The sequence below is a fragment of the Trichoderma atroviride genome, chromosome 4 (genome assembly GCF_020647795.1).
Source record: "Trichoderma atroviride chromosome 4, complete sequence".
NCBI classification, from domain to species: Eukaryota; Fungi; Ascomycota; class Sordariomycetes; order Hypocreales; family Hypocreaceae; genus Trichoderma; species Trichoderma atroviride.
In genome coordinates this window covers 3,055,246-3,072,982 of record NC_089403.1, presented here as the reverse complement: position 1 = coordinate 3,072,982, position 17,737 = coordinate 3,055,246, and the positions used below count along the sequence as shown (strand labels likewise).

Sequence of the window (17,737 nt, the reverse complement as noted above, 5' to 3'; positions counted from 1 at the left end):
AGCTTCGAGCCTCGTTCTGTCGGCGATGAGGAACATCGCTGTTGCTCTATATCCGACCCGTCAAGCCATCCCAACGGGGTAGTAAGATATAGCCCAACGCAGAAATACAATGTATCCTGATCCACCCCCCGCTTGGGGTTTGGTCTGTGATGGCTGCATCCAGGAGTCAATCTACTCTCTTCTTAGCTAGACAAGCTCTGCGACCTTGGCACGTTTTTTACCCAAAGGGCTTTGCAGGGAGGGGGGGAAGCTCCATCACAACTCCAATAAACATTCGAGCTATTCGGGGCAACGGAAATAGTTTAGAAGAGGCAAGGCCGGTATGGGGGGGAGCTCCAATGGCGCAGAAACAATGGACACGGCACGAGTTGTGTATATAAACAAGCTGTCAACTCAGAAACGCCATCTCTTGCTCTCAACTCTTGCCTACCACATCTCACAGCTGTTCCCATTAAAAAGGCATTGTCCTACCACAAGGCTTTAGCTGAGAAACTACGTTGTGAAAAAGACTGAAAGAGAGACTTATTCAGAATGTCTGGTCCTGCTGTCGGTGCAGACCCTGCTCAAGGGTATAACAAAGAGAGTGAGGCACCGCCGCCAACCAACGGGCATCATGCTCAGAATCAAGGCAATCCCGCTGGGATGTCACAGTATCCGAATTACCAATATATTCCGTTTGGCAACGCCCAAGACCCAAATTTTCAAGGTCGACCTCACCAGGCCATGGTTTCCCAGGTCTATCAGCCTACTTTGGGAAAGATTGGTAACCCCGGACCTCTTGGCCTGATTGGCTTCGCTTTGACTACATTCGTTCTCGGGCTTTACCAGTGTGGTGCTGGGTAAGTTGACTTGAAACCATCTCTCTCCATGAAGTATTTGCTAACGCAAGAGAAAGTCTTCCCAACTCCAACCCTCTGGGTACTGTTGGTCCTGACCAGGCCGTCTTTGGCGTTGCCGTATTCTTCGGAGGCATGGCCCAGTTTGTTGCTGGTGTCATGGAATTCGTGCTTGGAAATACTTTTGGTTGCACCCTCCACTGCTCATACGGGGCTTTCTGGCTTGCCTTTGCCATGTTTTTGGTCCCTACGTTGGGCATTCAGGCCGCATATAATGGAGACCAACGCGCCTTTAGCTTTGCTGTCGGCATTTTCCTCATTATATGGTGCTTCCTCACCATCATCTTCTTCGTTGCGGCGCTCAAGACCAACTTTACGATTTTGATGGTGCTTGGCCTGCTTGCACTCGCTTTCTTCTTCCTCAGCATCGCACAGTTCGTCTCGACCGAGCATCTTACGGCGGCGATCCGCTTGAACCGTGCTGGTGGTGCCTTTGCCGTCTTCTGCGCCATGTTTGCATTCTACGCTGGTGCTGCTGGTCTCATGCTCAAGGACACGACCTTTGTCACCTTTCCGCTTGGAGAGATTCCATATCCCTCAGTCAAAAGGGAGAAGGCGGCGAGGGCCCAGGTTTAATTGCAAGAAACAAAAGGGAAAAAAAAATCCAAGACGACTGGTTCGCCTCGGAGTATGCCATTGAGTTCTAGCATTTACGGCATTACTCAGGCTGCTTTTTACGATTTTACACGAATGATTCTCTGGAGAATCGGAAAAAACACAGAGTGAATTACTATAGTTGATGTACGCTGAATTGGATATTGGTCGACTTTATCTGCGGACTGGTTATGCCCTCGCTTTTGATACCCGCTTGCCTCGTTTCGGCTTTTGACCCTTGAGATTGGCAATGATGGTAATGCGTAATGGCAGTGGGACAAATTTAGGAAACGAATTGAGACCAAAAAAAGATTGTTTCGACGTAGGCTAAGAAGAACAGGCCGTGTATATCCATTATACCCTGAGCAGTTTGTTCATATTTCGTAACTTTCATTTAATGATAATTTACAATGAGACAATCTCATAACTCGCGCTTAATTATACAAATGATGATGATTGCCACCTTTTCCATTCGCCATATCGAATGGTTCTGTGTCATCGTACAATCTCACAAACCCTATTATTTTCCCCGTCGGTTAGTTCTCATTACTCAAACAAATTGCTCTGCATCTCTTCCAAACTTTCCTTGGCTTTTCCCTTTGTCTCTGCAGCAGCTCCCTTTGCTTTGCCCTTCATCTCTTGAGCCTTGCCTGACATTTCTGACATCTTGCCCTGGGCGCGACCTTTCATCTCCTGTGCCTTGCCTTTGGCGTGAGCGGCTTCACCTTCGACCTGCTCGGCGACACCGCTGTTGGACAGGTCTTCGGCTGTTTCTCTGACTTTATGTGATGCGGCGGCTGTTGCAATTAGTTAGCCAATAGCACACTGATATATGCAGTTGTGAGGAAATAAAGAAGAGATGAGATTAAAGGTCTGACATACAGGCAAGGTTGATTCCATCCACAAGCTTGTCGCTCACAACTCTGTCAATGTGCTTGAGCTCATCCTTAACCGTCTCGGAGGCCGTCTTTTGAGCAGCGAGCGAGGTGGTAAACGTCCGCGACGATCGGGCCACGGCAATACGCGATGCAGGTGTCGCAATGGCGGCAGTCCTGCTTGCGTTGATGGTGCGAGTGAGGAAAGACATTATGAATGTTTGTGTGTTGTGTGGTTTATAAAGCTTGTAGGAGCTGAATAGTTTTGTCAAATTGGCTGATTTTGATGGATTGATTGATTGAAAGAGAAGAGAGGCGAAAATGGTTTGCAGAGAAGATGGAACGGGGAAGAAAACTGTATTTTTAAAGTTACCAGCATTCGCTACATTTCAGAGCCTCGAAGCACTGTGAAAGTACTTTGCTTGCTTGCTGGGAGCTTTGGGTGGTGGCACTGGTCGTGATGTCATCGCCACCAGCTACCTCCACCTGAAGAGCAGCGCAATGATGACGCAGATGCGATGCGGTGCCCCTTTGTAACGTGTTTTTACCCCAACCAGATTTGAGACCTCTGATGTAAGAGTTTGTACTTCTTTGTTTTTTATTCCCCAGCTTTTGATATTCGTGTATTGTACCGATTGATCGATTGGCTTTTTTTGTGGAGTAAGGTTGGCGGATGGCTGGAATCGAGTGCATCATTGACACGAGCTCTGAGGGAACGGTTCCAACGAAAATAAGCCTGTTTACTTGCAGAAACATAACGCTTGTCCAAGTCTAACACTGGTAAAAGTATCCGTATTCTAGAAATCTATTTCATATCTGCTATGTGATTGTACTTCTTTTTTCCTGTCTCTTTCCTGCTGATAGAAGAAAGAATCCCTTTCATTGCCTACCATGAAATCTTTCGATCCACAACCTCATCGAGCTCTCAGCCGTAGCGGGATCGATTCTCTCCGTGGGGCCGAGGCGCATCATCTTGCCGACTAGATACATTAGCTTGCCTTGAGGATACTTTTGCTCGTCAGCAAATTCCTCTAGCACCTTGTCTTCGCCCTCGGCAGCCGATGCAGCAAGAGTATTGTACTCTTCCTTGGATATCTCCTTGAACCAGAGATCGTTGGCATTGATGGCCTCCAGAATGCCTCCCTCAAGTTCCTTCAAGTATACCGCAATGAGGAGCTCCTTTGCGACTTTGCCGGTGACGTGCTTGCGGTAGAGGTGATAGAGGAGATGCGACAAGTCCTCGTCTGGCACTTGGGCACACTCTCCTAGCTGTGTAAATGAAAGATCCCCTGACGCTAGTGGCCCGGCTTTGTATGTTGTCAGACGGCCGAGCTCGTGAAGAATCCAGTTAGCCGCCAGAGTCGAATAGGAAGCGACGTCGGGAAGCTCCGGAAGATCTGCATCAGCTCGCAGCTTAGCCTCCAACAAAGCGAGGACTCGGTAGAAATACTGCACGCGCGACCCATTGTCGAGTGTGATGAGTGAAAGAGCATCCTTGGGTGTGAGGCCGTAATGCATAACCAGCTTGTCGAGCTCAGTATCTGGCAGGACAGCGAGCGTCTGCCGAAGGCTTTGCACAAGGTCATTTCCAATTACAAGAGGCGGCAAGTCAGGGTCGGGCATATAACGATAATCAACCTCGCCCTCTTTACCACGCAGACGACGTGTTTCTTTGGATCCAATGGTCCAGCCACGCGTTTCCCCAGCAATCACGTTGCCTGCTTCCAGTTCTCGAATCTGACGATCACGCTCGGCGATGATGGCATCTTCCACTGCCTTGATGGTGCTCAAGTTTTTAATCTCGGTGCGGGTGCCAAGCGTTTTGCTCGGATCGTCAGTCCTTCGAACAGACACGTTCACATCAGCTCGAAGTCCGCCCGTCTCCATACCAGACACACAAGAGTCAACTGTGTTGAGGAGAAGCTGAATCTTGCGCACAAGCACAGCAGCCGTGCGCGGGTGATGCATCTCCGGCTCGGTGATTATCTCGATCAAGGGTACACCAACACGGTTGAAATCTAGCCAGTGGACGCTCCCCGTCTGTGCAAGGGTCTTGGCCGTGTCTTGCTCGAGCTGGACCTGCTTGATTCCGACAGTGACACTCTCTCCATCCTCGGCAGAGATGCCGTCGCGAGCAAGTAGCGTAATGTGTCCTTGCTTGGCAAACGGTTCGTAGAATTGCGTAATCTGGTAGCCCGAGGGCTGGTCCCACCAAAAGTAATGCTTCCTGTCAAACCGGCTGACAGGTTGTATCTCGCAATTAAGGGCCAGTGCTGCCCGAAGAGCCGGAATCAGTGTCTCCTTTTGAAACAAGGGCTGACTGCCTGGCATTGCAACATCAAACAACGCCACGTGGCTGTTTGGCTCATCATTGAACGAGGTCGTAGCTGGTGAAAACAGCTTGCGGGAGGTGTTGAGCTGGGCATGGATTTCAATACCGACAGTCAGTTCCCAACCATCCACGGTCTGTGAATCGCCCTTGGATTTCTTTTTGCCTTGCTTTTTTGCTTGCTTCGCCTGCTCCTTCAGTTGCTTCCGCAAGGGTACATGAGCTGGTTGTGGTACTCCTGCTACGGCCGGCTCAGTTTTGGTGTGTAAGTGCCGAAGAGCATAGGGATGGCGTAGTGACGACCAGATAGGCACTGTCCGTGAAGATAGTCGCTGGCCATTGATACATCCCCGGTGTGATAGATGACCCTCAAGCAGATATCTGCTGAGCTCACTAGCAGATCTGCGGCTCATTCTGCCTTCAAATTCGATGAACGATACTGCGGTAAGATTGGTATCGACGTCGTGAATAGCTCTGAATAAGAGCACACTATAACTAAAAGACAAGACAAGCAAGTCTCATCAAGTGACAGATCAGTGGAAATGGCGTTTGGATCGTGAGCTGCGGCCCGGCAGCCCGAGAGGTATCTTGTCGTCGCCTAGCCAGCCAACCGGGAGAATGATGCGAGCCCGATGCACTTTGCCGGTCCTAGGCGTCCCGCAATTGGCGTAGTTTGCTCTGCCCTCTGCTGTGGTGTAGTGCCACGTCAGTCTCTTCAGAATTGACACGATGTGGTGCAGACGTCGAAGCTGAGCGCGGCCACGTCGAAGATGTCGCTCTATCAAAAACCAATGATTAGGTGGAGCTTGTGTAGTCAGATCAGAGATGGCATGCAGCGGTCACTTTTGCGCGCCGGCCCGCTAGAAAACCCGACAGGTCGGGAACCCACTTGCAGCCTCAGCCATCAACTCAATCAATCACGTACAAGTTGACATGGTAATTAGGTGGACTTCATCACTTATCATCTTTACCTGCTGGATATCATTACAAATATGAGACCAAAAAGAGAATGACAAGAAAACACCACATATCCCCTCGTCTAAGCCACTGACAGCCTGTCACCCCGCTCATTAGCCAGCGAATAGTCACCGAAAGCCCGCAGAGGTCCTGTTCCACAACGCCGGTGGTTTGCCTTGTAAACTGAGCTTCTCTGCAGCAGAAGATGCAAGGATTCCCTCGCGGGCACCGATTTGCGTTGCGTCAGCCACAAGAGGAGAAACTATTGGCCTCTCTCTCAAGGCTTTCCCCTAGGCCATGCGCCTTCTTGCCATACCACCCTGAATCCGAGGCAGCCAATCCTGGGCCGGGCTGACACAAGTGTGCGAATACTATTGTACGCATGATCGGGCCTAGCAGGGCCGCATATGACTATTTTACAGAGCCTGGCCCCCGACGAAAAGGAATATTTTTTTCTGATTCCTCTTACTTGGTGTTGGTCACCATCGCCCTTCATAACATGTCACAGCACGGTGACCTCATTATTCAATGCCACTGGTACTAGACAGGTATTAGCTCTATAAGAGTACCATTTTAGCCGCCACTGTCCGATTTAATTAGACAGCAAAGGGAATGTCTTTTGATGATCTTGTTCTCGCAAGAGCTTCGTCTGTGTTCCCGCAATCCTCGGATATCCTCAAGTGGGAACGGCTCACCACAGCTGAGCATCGGAATAGTCAACCCGGCTCTCGTTGCCTGGAAAGTAAATAGTCGCAGTACAACTTCTCGAGAAGTACCAGCAGCGATCTGATTGACTCAATTTGGTCTTTTGAATCCTTCACAGCACTCCGGAATGCGGTTTCCGGCTGAGAATTAAGTCAATCGCTTGCACCTGTTCCCCGCGCGATCGCAAGGCAAAATTGCCACAGCTTATTGCGACAGAGAAACCATCAACCGTATAAGTGACTATACCATAATCTCAAAAAATAATCAGCATGTCCGCTGAGGCAGAACCAGGGCCCTCGGATTCGTCCAAGGCGGATAAAGGGAAAGGAGTAGCTACGCACTCTCGGCATGTCAGCATTGACGAGAATCCACATTCAGCTGGACGTCTGAGAGCCTCCAGCTCACCCTTTACTGCATCGCCACTACCAATTAGATGGCCTACATCGGATACCGCTTCGAAATATCCGCCGCCTGATGAGAGCAAATCGTCAGAAAATAGTTACTCGCATCAGACTTCTCAGCCCCAAGCAAATAACCATCAACCTCCGGCTACACCTATAGAAGCATCATCGTCATCATCGGCAAAAGGTAACAGAGAGGGGGGGTTGTCCAACGCTCATCCAGAAGAAGCAAGCGAGACAGCTCATGTCAAGGAGAAGCCAAGAATTGATCACCGTAGACGCTTAAGCTCAAAAAGCCACGCCAGCCCCAGGCAATCATCAAACCATCTAGACCATCCGGGACAGAGCCCTGAAGACCCAATTAGAAGTATGCTATCTTTATTTTCTTACACTTCTCATCCTACTTTTAGAGCTGACATTGTATAAGTCCCAGGCTACCGTCATTCATTCAATGGGAGACCCCCGATGCCTCCTGAAATGCCCAATTTTAGCCCCATCAACACTCAAGGCCAACCGCATCAACCCTTCTCCGGAAATTTCCATAACGGAGGATATGGCCCTCAAGGTATTCCATTTCCTGCTCCAGATCCGCCGCAGCCGGTATTTCTACCATCGCCTATGCAAGCTTCGTTCCCTCCACAGCTCCCAATGCCGAATTACCAAGTTCCTGGGCTGCCACTTAGCGGTTATGAACTCTTGGTAGCAAGGTTGACGGGTAACATGACGGGAAAGAAACTTGCACCCATATATCGTCGATTCGAAGGCCTCCATCACCGGCTACTGCTATCGATGCAAGATGAGCTCATGGAGATGGAAGAACAGCTACGCAATCTTGATGCAGCAGATACCCAGCTCCGGAAACACCATGGAGGGATACACCCAGCATCCCGGCGACTAGAGAGCAATAGCTCAACGGACACTATCTGGAGGAGGAAGGAGCTGATTAAAAACATTGCTGGAAAACTATACCAATATAGTGTGTAATGCCTCGCTTATATGAATGACACTTGGGCTACGTCTAATATCGAAACAGATCAGGTCATCACCTCATTCAACGCTACTTACGGCTTACCAGAGCCAAACCTTCAAGAAGTCCTCGCCTATCAATCTTACCTCAGAGATTTCAATCCTATAGTAGAGGGTGAGTCCCAGTACCTAGACTTTGCAGGCGACCTCGTCCATCTGGGACGGCGCAAACGGCGGCCGAACGGCAATCCTCCAGACGAACCGGCCAGCCCGATATCTCAATTCGCCAGCGTGCTTGGGTTTTCTCCTCCGCCTAGCAGTCAAATCTCCAACGCCAGCAGCTCGATCCATCCGGCAGAAGGCAATTCAAAGCTGGCTCTGAATCGCCTTGCTATAGCTCTAGCCGTAATCGTGCTTGCGCCAATAGTCAGCTTCGCCGTGATCCCTGGTTTTGTCGGCCGTATGACGGTCGTCTTCCTGGTGGGTCTTGGGAGTGCTGCTGCGTTGTTTCAGTCTGGACTGCTTAGGTCTGTGGCGGAGACTCGCAGTATGACGGATTGGTTGCTTTGCGTGGGAGTTTATGGGGCGGCAATGGCTATAATTGCTGGTATCATTTGAAGAGAGGAAGTTTTGTTCATACCGGGATAAGGATTATTGAGAGTTGGTGATTGGAAAGGAATGATACTCCAGCCGAATTGATGCGGAAACGACTCAATTCAGTAGCAGGAGCAGATACCACTGATGACTGAATGAATAACCCAGACAGCAAAAATAGACTCTGTTTGGCAAGCTGATGATGATGGATTGCAAGATTGAAAACAAAAAGCAAAAAATACAACGATGGACGAACGGGGAATCGAACCCCGGACCTTTCCCATGCGGTTATGCCACTCGAAGGTTGCATTATGCTAAGGGAAAATTATACCACTAAACCATCCGCCCATTTGCTGATGGAGGGATCGCGCTGATTTGGCTTCATGAAGTTAGTCATTGCAGATTAATGGGGCAAACGCTCCGCTAGATCTTCAACGCCATCTTTGCGGGAACTAGAAGGCTTCTCCGGACATGCTTAGATTTGACAGATGAGAACGACTTCTTGATATCTTTTGGAGGCTCATGAATCGAGCACATCCTTTAGAGAAAGAAGCACTGGTGAATTCAACTCCTCACGCTACTCGCTACATGCTTATACGTGGAGAGTTGTCAGGATTCAGAGATTCTAAGAAGATAGTCCTGAATAGGATTAGACAATGAACCCTGCAATCGGTCAATCGGTAATATGTATATGTAAAATAATCACGTTGTCCTATTTTGCGCATATACTGGTTAATGTTAGCTTTGTCTATCTGTAAATCAGTACGATGCAATTTTCCAAATTCCGTATGAGATGGAGAACAAAGAAGGCGAGGGTCAAAGTAAACGATGCTGGAGCTCGGCCCTCATTGCTTCTAGAAACAACATGAACGCTTCTGGAAAATCGTCCGAGCGCACAAGAATAGTTCCAGGCTAGTATCCGCGGAGAGATTCGGCCAGGTTCCTTTTTTTCTTTGTTTAATTGCCATATGGCTCCCTGGTCTCCGGAGATGCTAGCCGCGTGCTACCGTTGTCAATAGTCTTGAGGCGGCCCATAAAATGATGACTTTGATCCTTCGCTCGTACCACTGCCTAGGACATGCCATGTTGTACTTGAAGCGTCAGGCATATGCCTGTCAGAGCCTCTACTTTTGTGTATGTGAAGACTATTTAGCCGGCTTCAATCAATCTGCGATAATGTAGCGCGCTTTGCCATCCAACAAATGTCTCTCATTGGCAATATGCAGATTTTGCGTTGTTTCCCGGGTAGGCTGGTGCTTAGACGAGGTGTGTGCTGCATCGTTTAATTGTCCTGCACACACTTTCTTTTTAGTTAGTGATGTGATCTTTAAATGATCCTAGCAAGCGCCTCGTTATCCTAGCGAGAAGACGGCATGTTGAGAAAAAAAGGGGTTAGCCAATGGCGGCAAAGGGAAATGAGCCATCCCAGCCTCACCGTAGCCGCCAATTAAGATCCATTTCGCCCAACGACGCAGCTTGTGATTTTCTTTGAATTTTCTGTTTTCTCCATTCTGTTGGTGCTGTGAAGTATGCGCTACAAACAGCCGGCGCATGTGATAATTCTCCTAGCCGCTCTTAGGCTCTCTGCTAGTAGTGTGTTGTACTGTAAGGCGCTGTCAATACCACTGGCTGCAGGTACAGGCACTCTTTTTCACTAGAGCCGTCATTCTACTCATGTACGAACATCGTGACAATTGTCTAATTGCCTCCCCTGCCCGCCTGTCTTATTCTGGTCTCAGCCTGCACATCGCAATCCCTCGCTTGCCTCTCCGGGGCTGCTGCAGACTGAGACACGTGCGGCCAGCCAACTGCAGCTGTCAGAAAGGGTGGACCACTGCATATCCAGCGTTTCATGTGCCAACCGCGCTGATGGGTCAAATTTACAGCAGGCAAAAGCCCACTTGGGCAGGCCGCTCAGTGGGCACGGGAGCCGTTGCAGCGCCTGGCCTGCAGCGCGGATCCCTCTGCTCGTGGCACCCCTTGCTGGCTTTGATTGATTTTCTGGCGATGAAACACGAACCTCCGCTGGTCTCTTCCGTCTCGCGTCTCGTCTCGTCTCGTCTCGTCCGGCTCTCTCTTCTCCCTCCCACATCCCTCCGCCGTGGCCGCTAGCAGCCGTCTAGTCGCCATACTACAGCGACCCTTACGGGCTCCGTGACCTGCCGCCCTCACTCGCCCTCTCGCGGATCGCCTGTGCGACCACTTTAACTCATCAAACCCCTGGGCGGCGATTCATCCCCATCCCCCCTGTCCACCCCGAAGTGACGGGGGCGGAGCAGATCCAGCGCGCCATCATTTCTGCCGGCGTGCGAGAGCCCCCACAAATCCCAGCAATGCAGTCAAACCAGAGGCACCAGACGACTCTTCCTCACCGCAGGGCTCCAGTGCCCAAATTGAGCCTCGTCACGTCCCTTGCGTCGCGGCCTAGGAGCGAGGTTCCGCATACAACCACCACTAGCCCTCTGGCCAAGCCACTCATTTTATCGGATCCAAACGCCAGAAGGCCAGAGTTGTACTCGCAGCAGCTACGGGATCAGGCCAGCACGCCCCCGACGGTGACTGCCACGGCGACCCGCAACGTCAATGCTTCGTTTTTAGATGACCCGACGCCAATTGAACCCGAGATGGCCGACCAACACGCGTCCAGAGCGCTGCGGGACTCTCACGACCTCTCGCTGTCGCCCCGCAACATCACTCGGGATTCCCTTGTGAATAACATGCTCTTGTCCCTCGATCAGTTCTCGCTGGGACAGACCACTACTTCCCCTTCGGGCGGCTTATTTGGCGGCAAGGCGCTGACATACGACGATCCGAGACCCTGGGCCAACGATACCACCTTCTCACGCGGGAGGGGGGGCCAACACTACCGGCAGACACCATTACTCCTACAGCTCGGACTACGACGACGACTCTACGCGCACCTCTGTCCAGATCCCCAGGACCGACGACCGAAACCGAAGCCGGCGAAGGAGCAACAGCAGCTCGACCTTCCAGGCACCCCTTCCTACCATCAACAACAACAGCAGCAATAGCCCGAGAGACTTTACGCAGCGAACCCATTCAGGGCCTGCGCCGCATGAATACTATCCTCGGGCTCGAGCCGGCACCAAGAGTAGCATCAGTACCAGCGGCAGCATCGACGCGGGCTACCCCCAAAACATCGCCGGCCCTTCGAGCTCGGCTCGCGGTGGCTTCAGGCGCTCGGCGAGCTTTGATTTCGGCCCTCCGCAGATGCAAACCCAGCCATTGATGTCCCCGTTCCACCTAGATTTCCAGAGCCATCCTGTGTCTGACGATTACGGCGCTGCACCAACGCCCACAATTCCCGGAGGACCACGTCGTGTGCCGTCCAACTTGGCCATTCCTCACACATCATCCCATCCAACCGAATATTCCAGCGTGGAACGCAGTCGCAGCCCGGTTCGTTCCGTCAAGAGTTCCTCGGGACGCACCAAGCGACCAGTCAACAACCAGTTGGTAGCACCTGCCATGGCAATAAGCGACTTTGATGCCGCTCCGGCCCCCAGCGTCAGCTACGGGAAGTCCAAAGCAGAACAGCAGATGGCTACCTCGCAGCCCTCTGGGCCGCTTTCTCAGCCCAAGGAGCGTCCAGGTTTCTTCCGTCGTGTGTTCGGTTCGTCTAAGCCTGCCACTGTTCCCGCAGAGGCTCCGGCGCCGCGCTTGACCAATCCAGTCAACAGCCCGGCCCCTCCCCCCAAAGACATTCAACCAGTACCGCAGTCACAACCTGTGCTGCAAAAGAAGCCGTCTTCCTTCTTCCGTCGACGCAAGAAGTCCATTGTTGATGAAGCTCCGCCACTACCAGGCGATGTGCCCCCTCTTCCTCCCCTTTCTGCCGATTTCGATCGGCCGACCAGTCCTGCTAGCAGCCTGAGACAGATCATGAATCCATATCTTAAGGAGAGTGCTTTGCCGGCGCATCCTCTGGGTGATATTACCAATAGATCGGCGACTTCGGCGGTCGAAGATGATGACGATGACGACAGACCGGAATTCCAGCGAGACTTCTCCCCTGATTATGTACGAAGCCCCAATGCAAAGATTAGAGCAGTCCAAAATTCTGATTCCGACCAGGAAAAATCATCCACCGACACGGATCATCGCCCGAGCAACGGCCTCAAGCACAGGAACAACTCCTTCTTGGATCTCGACGGCGGCAGCGACAACGACGACTCCCCTATTAAACAAAAGGCAACGAATTCATTGGCAGTTGACAAGGAGAACAAGAACAGGGACTCTACCGGGACTATCCGCCCAAAGAAATCGTCATATCTTGACGGTCAAGAAAAGCCCAACGGCGGTCCTGTTCGTCCCACGGTCACGATTCCCTCAGATGCACACCGGTCGACATCCTTCGCTTCGGCATCGACTGATGATGGAGATTATAAAACCGCTCCGAGCACAAGCGGACCTCCGAGCGCAAGCGGAAACCCAAGCGTTCGTATCGAAAGGACGAGCATGTCAAGTCCCAAGGGCCTGGGAACGCTCGACTTGCTCAAAAACCGAGATCTAGACGAGCCCGAATTCGTCGTTGGTGAGCCTACCGAGGACGACCAACAAAAGGCACAGCAGATATACGACGGAGTTGAAGATTTCATCCCCAAGGAGAAGGCTGCTTCTTGGATGGGCGAAGAGGGCCCTATTCGTCAGCGGACTCTGAAGGCGTACATTGAGCTCTACGACTTTACGGACCTGAGTATACTTGGTGCGCTGCGCAAAGTGTGTGGCCGTTTAATCCTGCGCGGCGAGACACAGCAAGTTGATCGAATTCTGGTGGCCTTTTCCAAGCGGTGGTGCGATTGCAATCCCAACCATGGCTTCAAGGCGACTGGTAAGTTTCTCACCCAATCAACCGGGCACCCATTTCACATTTCGTTGTTCTAATGTTTCTTAGATGTCATCCACACCATTTGCTATTCAATTATGCTACTCAACACCGATCTACACATGGCAGACATAGAACAGAAGATGACTCGCAGCCAATTTGTCAAGAATACCTCGGCAACAATCACTCAAGCTGTTGAGGAGTCTGTTCCTGATGCCTTTGAGCGCCCCAGCATTCTACCAGACAGGAATTCGGCGCTTCACGATGGAATGCGGCCGTCAATTGACCCTCAAGATAAGAGGTCCTTCCGGAACTCATTCCGCCCTCAGCCTCGCGGCGAAGCTCAGGGTGGAGACGCCCACGATGAATGCGGACCGCTGGTCAAGGTAGCCTTCTATGGTTCGATGAAGGCTTGGGAAGAGCAGATAGAGATTGTTCTGAAGAGCATCTACAACTCAATCCGAGACGACAAGCTGCCACTGTTTGGGGCAGAACCAGAAAGGCATCTCAATACCATGCCATCACAAAGCAGTCTTTCTGTCATGGGTATGCTGAAGAGGAGCCCCAGTGTTCTCAGCAAGGCGCCCTCTGAGAGTCAAATGTCGACGCGAGGCCGACTTGCTGACAACAGCCGCAATCCTGGCTCGCGATGGGCCTCGAAAAGCCGATCACGACCAGGACTTGGACGTAACGGATTCAACTCGAGCCGAACAAGCTTCGACGACGCAAACTCACTGTGGAGCCCGGCAATGTCATCGGCGACTTGGAGCCGCTACTCTCTGGGTCGGACTCAAGGCTCCATGTCCCAGGATTCATTTGGTTCAGCAATGCCCCGAGGTGATTATCAGCAATCTATTGGGTTTGCAAATGCTCTCAGCCAAGCCATTGTGCGCGATGAAGATGCAAACGGCAACGATAGCATGTCCCTTATGAGCGCCGAGGTGCCTGCCACCCAACTGCTGGATGATGAGTCACTAGAGCTGGCTGGTCCCCCATGGATGAAAGAAGGCAGATTGATGCATAAGCATCACTTGGATGGCGTAGGTAAGAGGGCAAAGGAGCGAAACTGGACCGAAGTTTTTGCCGTCATCCAAAGGGGCCAGATGAGTCTCTTTTCGTTCAATGCGCCTAAATCAACACGGCAAAAGAGCCGCACGAGGAATGCAGAAAAGGCCAATGTCGTAGTTGGCGGCGGTAACTGGCAAGATAATGCCGTCAGCTTGGGCACGTTTAACCTGCGACTGACCCTCGCATCGGCACTCCCGTCTCCAGGTTACTCACGATCAAGGCCGTATGTGTGGGCGTTGAGCCTGCCCACTGGCGCTGTTCACCTTTTCCAAGTCGGAACTCCTGAAATTATCAAGGAGTTTGTGAATACAGCCAACTACTGGAGCTCCCGTTTGAGCACACATCCGCTGATCGGTGGCATAAGCAACATCGAATACGGATGGAGCGATGCGATTATTAATAACTCGCTCATTGGCGCTGCTAACGATAATGCTTCTATACTAAGTGGCGGCCGAAACTCACGCCCAGGCAGCCGTGCCAATCATGGTCGTCAATCGAGTGTTGCAAGTGTTACTCGGCCTTCATCTAGCATGGACCATGGATCTGGAGCGTTTACCCAGAGTGGCGGACGTGGTAAACTTCCTGGAGATCGCATCACTATAGCTGAATGGGCACCCCCGACGCAAAGCATGCGACCAAGCAACTTACCCGAACCAGAGCAGCTAGAATCTTTATTCACATATGTCAAGAGCATTGAGGATGATTTACAAAACCACAATCAGCTTCGAAGCCCTATGCTACTTGCTTTTACGCCTAGGGGCAGTAACGCAAACAAGGCCATGGCGAACTGGGAGCGCAAGAGCGCATATCTATTGAGGGAGATTGTCAAATTTAGAACGTACGTGGAGATTCTTCAGCAATCAGAAAGCAGAAGAAAAGAAATTCACAAAGAGCGAGATTTGGCTCGACGAGCGGCCAGAGGCGAGCTTAGCGACGGCGATATGGATCTCAGCGAAGAGGAAGGCGATGAGACATTGCGTCCTTGAAGCATTGCTACATGATTGCTAAAGAAACGTATCGATTGCTTTTGCCTGCTCATTATACTTGGGCAGAGGGAGAAAGAAAGAAAGAAAGGGGAGAGACTATGAGCTACGTTGAGGGACTGGAACTTTTATTTTCTTCCTCTCCCTCAATCTTATTCCGTTTCTGTGTTTTTAATTGTTTTTTGGCCATTGCCATTTTTGATACCTCCTATCTGGGGACTTTTCTTCTTCTTTTCTACTCAAAATAGTCTCGTTGATTAATAGTGAAGAGGGGGGGGAGGGCATATATTGTACTATTAGTTTCCATTTCACTTGATTGTCTTTGTATTTGAGAATCCGTTGAGAAAGCGTTAGGAATGTTGGAAGCATAAGCGAGCATTTGTTTATGAAAATAACAAGAGCAACGACACCTGTGATTACAGCGGTCATTATTTTTGCGTTTAAGAAGCCTGCGTGTCTGAGTATCTGTGCCTAAAGAACAAGAGAACGAAAATGTGCCCAGGCCATTATCATTATGGATGTGTGTGATTCGAGATTCTCCTCATTACTCTGGAATGCCGTTCGCCATTATCTGTGAAAAAAGATTCGACATCGCTTCCTCCCCTTTTCCGTCCCAACTTCAAATGGAAAGAAGCCAAAGTAAGAAAATCACGGCGCCAAGGGGTGAAGATGGCCTCCCGTTTGGCAGCGCAGCACTGTCACTGTCATCTCCGCTGCTCTCGGATTCATTTGGATTCTGCTCGCCTGTTTGAGACGGCGCGCCAGAGGCATCCGTAGGGCCAGGAGAAGAAGATGAAGGATGCGAAGGCTGAGAGCCGATGGACGAAGACGGCAGAGGAGGAGGATAGGCGCCGGGGGTTGTCCTCTTGACACAGCCCTTGACTTGGATGTTCTGCCAGCCGTTTGTGCGCTCATTGTACAGGTACTCAATCTCGGCGCCCTTCTGGGTCTCGTTGCAGCCGCCGGCGTAGTCCTCCAGCTCGAGCGTCTTGAAGTAGGCCCTGTAGGGATTCTTCTCGGCGTCGCGGCCACTCCAATCGGGCAGCCCGCCGGCCCAGACGACGGTGCCCGGGTCGCTGCCGTTGCTCACGGACCAGATGCCGAGCTTGACTTGCATGGGAGTCTGGGGCCACTTGTAGGCGGGGATTGCGTTGTCGCCGATGCGCCAGGACTTGCGGACGACGTTGTCGATGGAGAAGTTGATGTAGGTCGGGGTCCAGTCGATGCCGTATGTGTGGGCGGAGGCGAAGGAGGATGTGTCGAGGCGGTAGGTTGTGTTGTAGGTGTTGAATAGGGGCTCGCCGTCGAAGAAGTAGTTTGTCTGGGCTTGGTTCTCAAAGGCGCCGAGGAGTTCCTTTGGTTACGTAGTGGTGTTTAGCTTCATGATGAGAGAAGTGAATAGTTGAAGCGGGAAAAAGCTCACCCAGTCGATTTCGTCTCCCGAGTCCGACTTGAGGACGATGGCGGTGATGAGGCCTGGGCCTTTGGCGGCTTGAGCTTGAACTCTGACTTTGCCGAAGAGCATGTATTTGTTGCTGGTTAAGGTGGGAGCCTGGCCGTCCTGCCAGATGGTGAATGCGGCGCCTTTTCCATCAGTGTCGTTCAAGATTAGTTGGCGTTTGTCTTGGGACGTGGAAGAGTCGACGGTCCAGAAGGAGGTGAATTGGTCGCCCCAGGTGGATTTGGTGAAGTCAAAGGTGATTTTGCTGGCGAGTGCGGGATCAGGCGGACAGTCTGTGTTTGTAAAATTAGTTTATTGTTCAAATATGGACGTGCTATGTTTTGCTTAGAGGGCGAGTTGTATTACGGGCGTCTTTTTTGAGGGGATCGCAGTGAGATAGATCTTTGAGGCTGGCTTGTACGGGGAGAGCCAGATGGGTGGATAAGAGGGCGAAGATGAGCCGTCGGAGCATGATTGAGGTCGGCGATGAAAGATTAGGATTAACAGTAATTTTAAGAATTTGAAAGGGTAAGATGAGTAGGGAAATGTGGACAAACAAAGAGGAAGAGGAGTTTGCACCCTGGAGAGTTTTTAAGGGAGCCATAATACCTTGGGCGTATGTTCGTTCGCAAGCCCTTTTTGCTTTTGATTTAGTCTTCTCGGCAGCATTAAAGTGTTGGTAGCATTGGATCACCTGGCACAGCATGTTTGGTGAGATGAAGTACAGGACAGGAGAAAAGAAGGAAAAAGAACCGGATGGCGAATGAAAGATGTGAGGCGATACGAAAGGGAGTCCTGAATACCTACATGTAGTGACTTTGGCTTTAGTATGGCGATGGCTACCTAGATACCAGAAGGATTGGTGTAACGGAGCAAACATTATACAATTTAGGCAATACACGGATTAATGAAACTGCATTTTTTCTCAACATCTCGACCACATGTGGCAAGATATGAGACGTGCATATGATGCTGTTCATTTATATGTATTTATTTTCAACGGTATCTATATATGCATAAAACGCGACTGATCCCAACGACGTTACCCTTGAATATAAAATAAAAAAGTTTCACAGAGCACT

At 51.0% G+C, this 17,737-nt stretch overlaps 7 protein-coding genes across 7 annotated transcripts; 4 read left to right on the top strand and 3 right to left on the bottom strand.

The window, feature by feature from the left end:
* Positions 1–531: 531 nt before the first annotated feature.
* TrAtP1_008361 (uncharacterized protein) lies at positions 532–1,472 on the top strand (the record flags this gene model as incomplete). Its single annotated transcript, XM_014086697.2, has 2 exons — positions 532–839; positions 896–1,472. 2 exons carry the CDS (start codon positions 532–534, stop codon positions 1,470–1,472), a joined length of 885 nt encoding a protein of 294 aa, XP_013942172.1.
* Positions 1,473–1,832: 360 nt separating this feature from the next.
* Positions 1,833–2,834, bottom strand: TrAtP1_008360 (uncharacterized protein). The gene is made up of 2 exons (XM_014086326.2): positions 2,373–2,834; positions 1,833–2,287 (listed from the first exon to the last, which is right to left on the bottom strand). The coding sequence occupies exons 1-2, from the start codon at positions 2,575–2,577 to the stop codon at positions 2,037–2,039; spliced, it is 456 nt and encodes a 151-aa protein (XP_013941801.2). The 5' UTR covers positions 2,578–2,834; the 3' UTR covers positions 1,833–2,036.
* A 71-nt stretch (positions 2,835–2,905) lies between these two features.
* On the bottom strand, positions 2,906–5,511 carry TrAtP1_008359 (uncharacterized protein). The gene has a single exon (XM_014086696.2). It carries the CDS (start codon positions 5,105–5,107, stop codon positions 3,245–3,247), a length of 1,863 nt encoding a protein of 620 aa, XP_013942171.1. The 5' UTR covers positions 5,108–5,511; the 3' UTR covers positions 2,906–3,244.
* A 109-nt stretch (positions 5,512–5,620) lies between these two features.
* Positions 5,621–8,625, top strand: TrAtP1_008358 (uncharacterized protein). The gene is made up of 3 exons (XM_014086695.2): positions 5,621–7,124; positions 7,185–7,733; positions 7,791–8,625. The coding sequence occupies exons 1-3, from the start codon at positions 6,626–6,628 to the stop codon at positions 8,339–8,341; spliced, it is 1,599 nt and encodes a 532-aa protein (XP_013942170.2). The 5' UTR covers positions 5,621–6,625; the 3' UTR covers positions 8,342–8,625.
* Positions 8,626–10,650: 2,025 nt separating this feature from the next.
* On the top strand, positions 10,651–11,349 carry TrAtP1_008356 (uncharacterized protein; the record flags this gene model as incomplete). The annotated part of the gene is made up of 1 exon (XM_066113880.1): positions 10,651–11,349. One exon carries the CDS (start codon positions 10,651–10,653, stop codon positions 11,347–11,349), a length of 699 nt encoding a protein of 232 aa, XP_065969969.1.
* A 199-nt stretch (positions 11,350–11,548) lies between these two features.
* Positions 11,549–15,217, top strand: TrAtP1_008355 (uncharacterized protein; the record flags this gene model as incomplete). Its single annotated transcript, XM_066113879.1, has 2 exons — positions 11,549–13,169; positions 13,233–15,217. The coding sequence occupies 2 exons, from the start codon at positions 11,549–11,551 to the stop codon at positions 15,215–15,217; spliced, it is 3,606 nt and encodes a 1,201-aa protein (XP_065969968.1).
* A 616-nt stretch (positions 15,218–15,833) lies between these two features.
* On the bottom strand, positions 15,834–17,127 carry TrAtP1_008354 (uncharacterized protein; the record flags this gene model as incomplete). The annotated part of the gene is made up of 3 exons (XM_014087282.1): positions 15,834–16,568; positions 16,638–16,948; positions 17,022–17,127. 3 exons carry the CDS (start codon positions 17,125–17,127, stop codon positions 15,834–15,836), a joined length of 1,152 nt encoding a protein of 383 aa, XP_013942757.1.
* Positions 17,128–17,737: the final 610 nt, after the last annotated feature.

Excerpts from the sequence above, each read along its gene's own strand:
- TrAtP1_008358 (XM_014086695.2), top strand. The coding sequence starts at position 6,626 with ATGTCCGCTGAGGCAGAACCAGGGCCCTCGGATTCGTCCAAGGCGGAT. Across the intron at positions 7,125-7,184 it reads CCCTGAAGACCCAATTAGAA|TCCCAGGCTACCGTCATTCA; the intron begins GTATGCTATCTT and ends ACATTGTATAAG. Across the intron at positions 7,734-7,790 it reads TGGAAAACTATACCAATATA|ATCAGGTCATCACCTCATTC; the intron begins GTGTGTAATGCC and ends ATATCGAAACAG.
- TrAtP1_008360 (XM_014086326.2), bottom strand. The coding sequence starts at position 2,577 with ATGTCTTTCCTCACTCGCACCATCAACGCAAGCAGGACTGCCGCCATT. Across the intron at positions 2,288-2,372 it reads GGATGGAATCAACCTTGCCT|CCGCCGCATCACATAAAGTC; the intron begins GTATGTCAGACC and ends TAATTGCAACAG.
- TrAtP1_008359 (XM_014086696.2), bottom strand. The coding sequence starts at position 5,107 with ATGAGCCGCAGATCTGCTAGTGAGCTCAGCAGATATCTGCTTGAGGGT.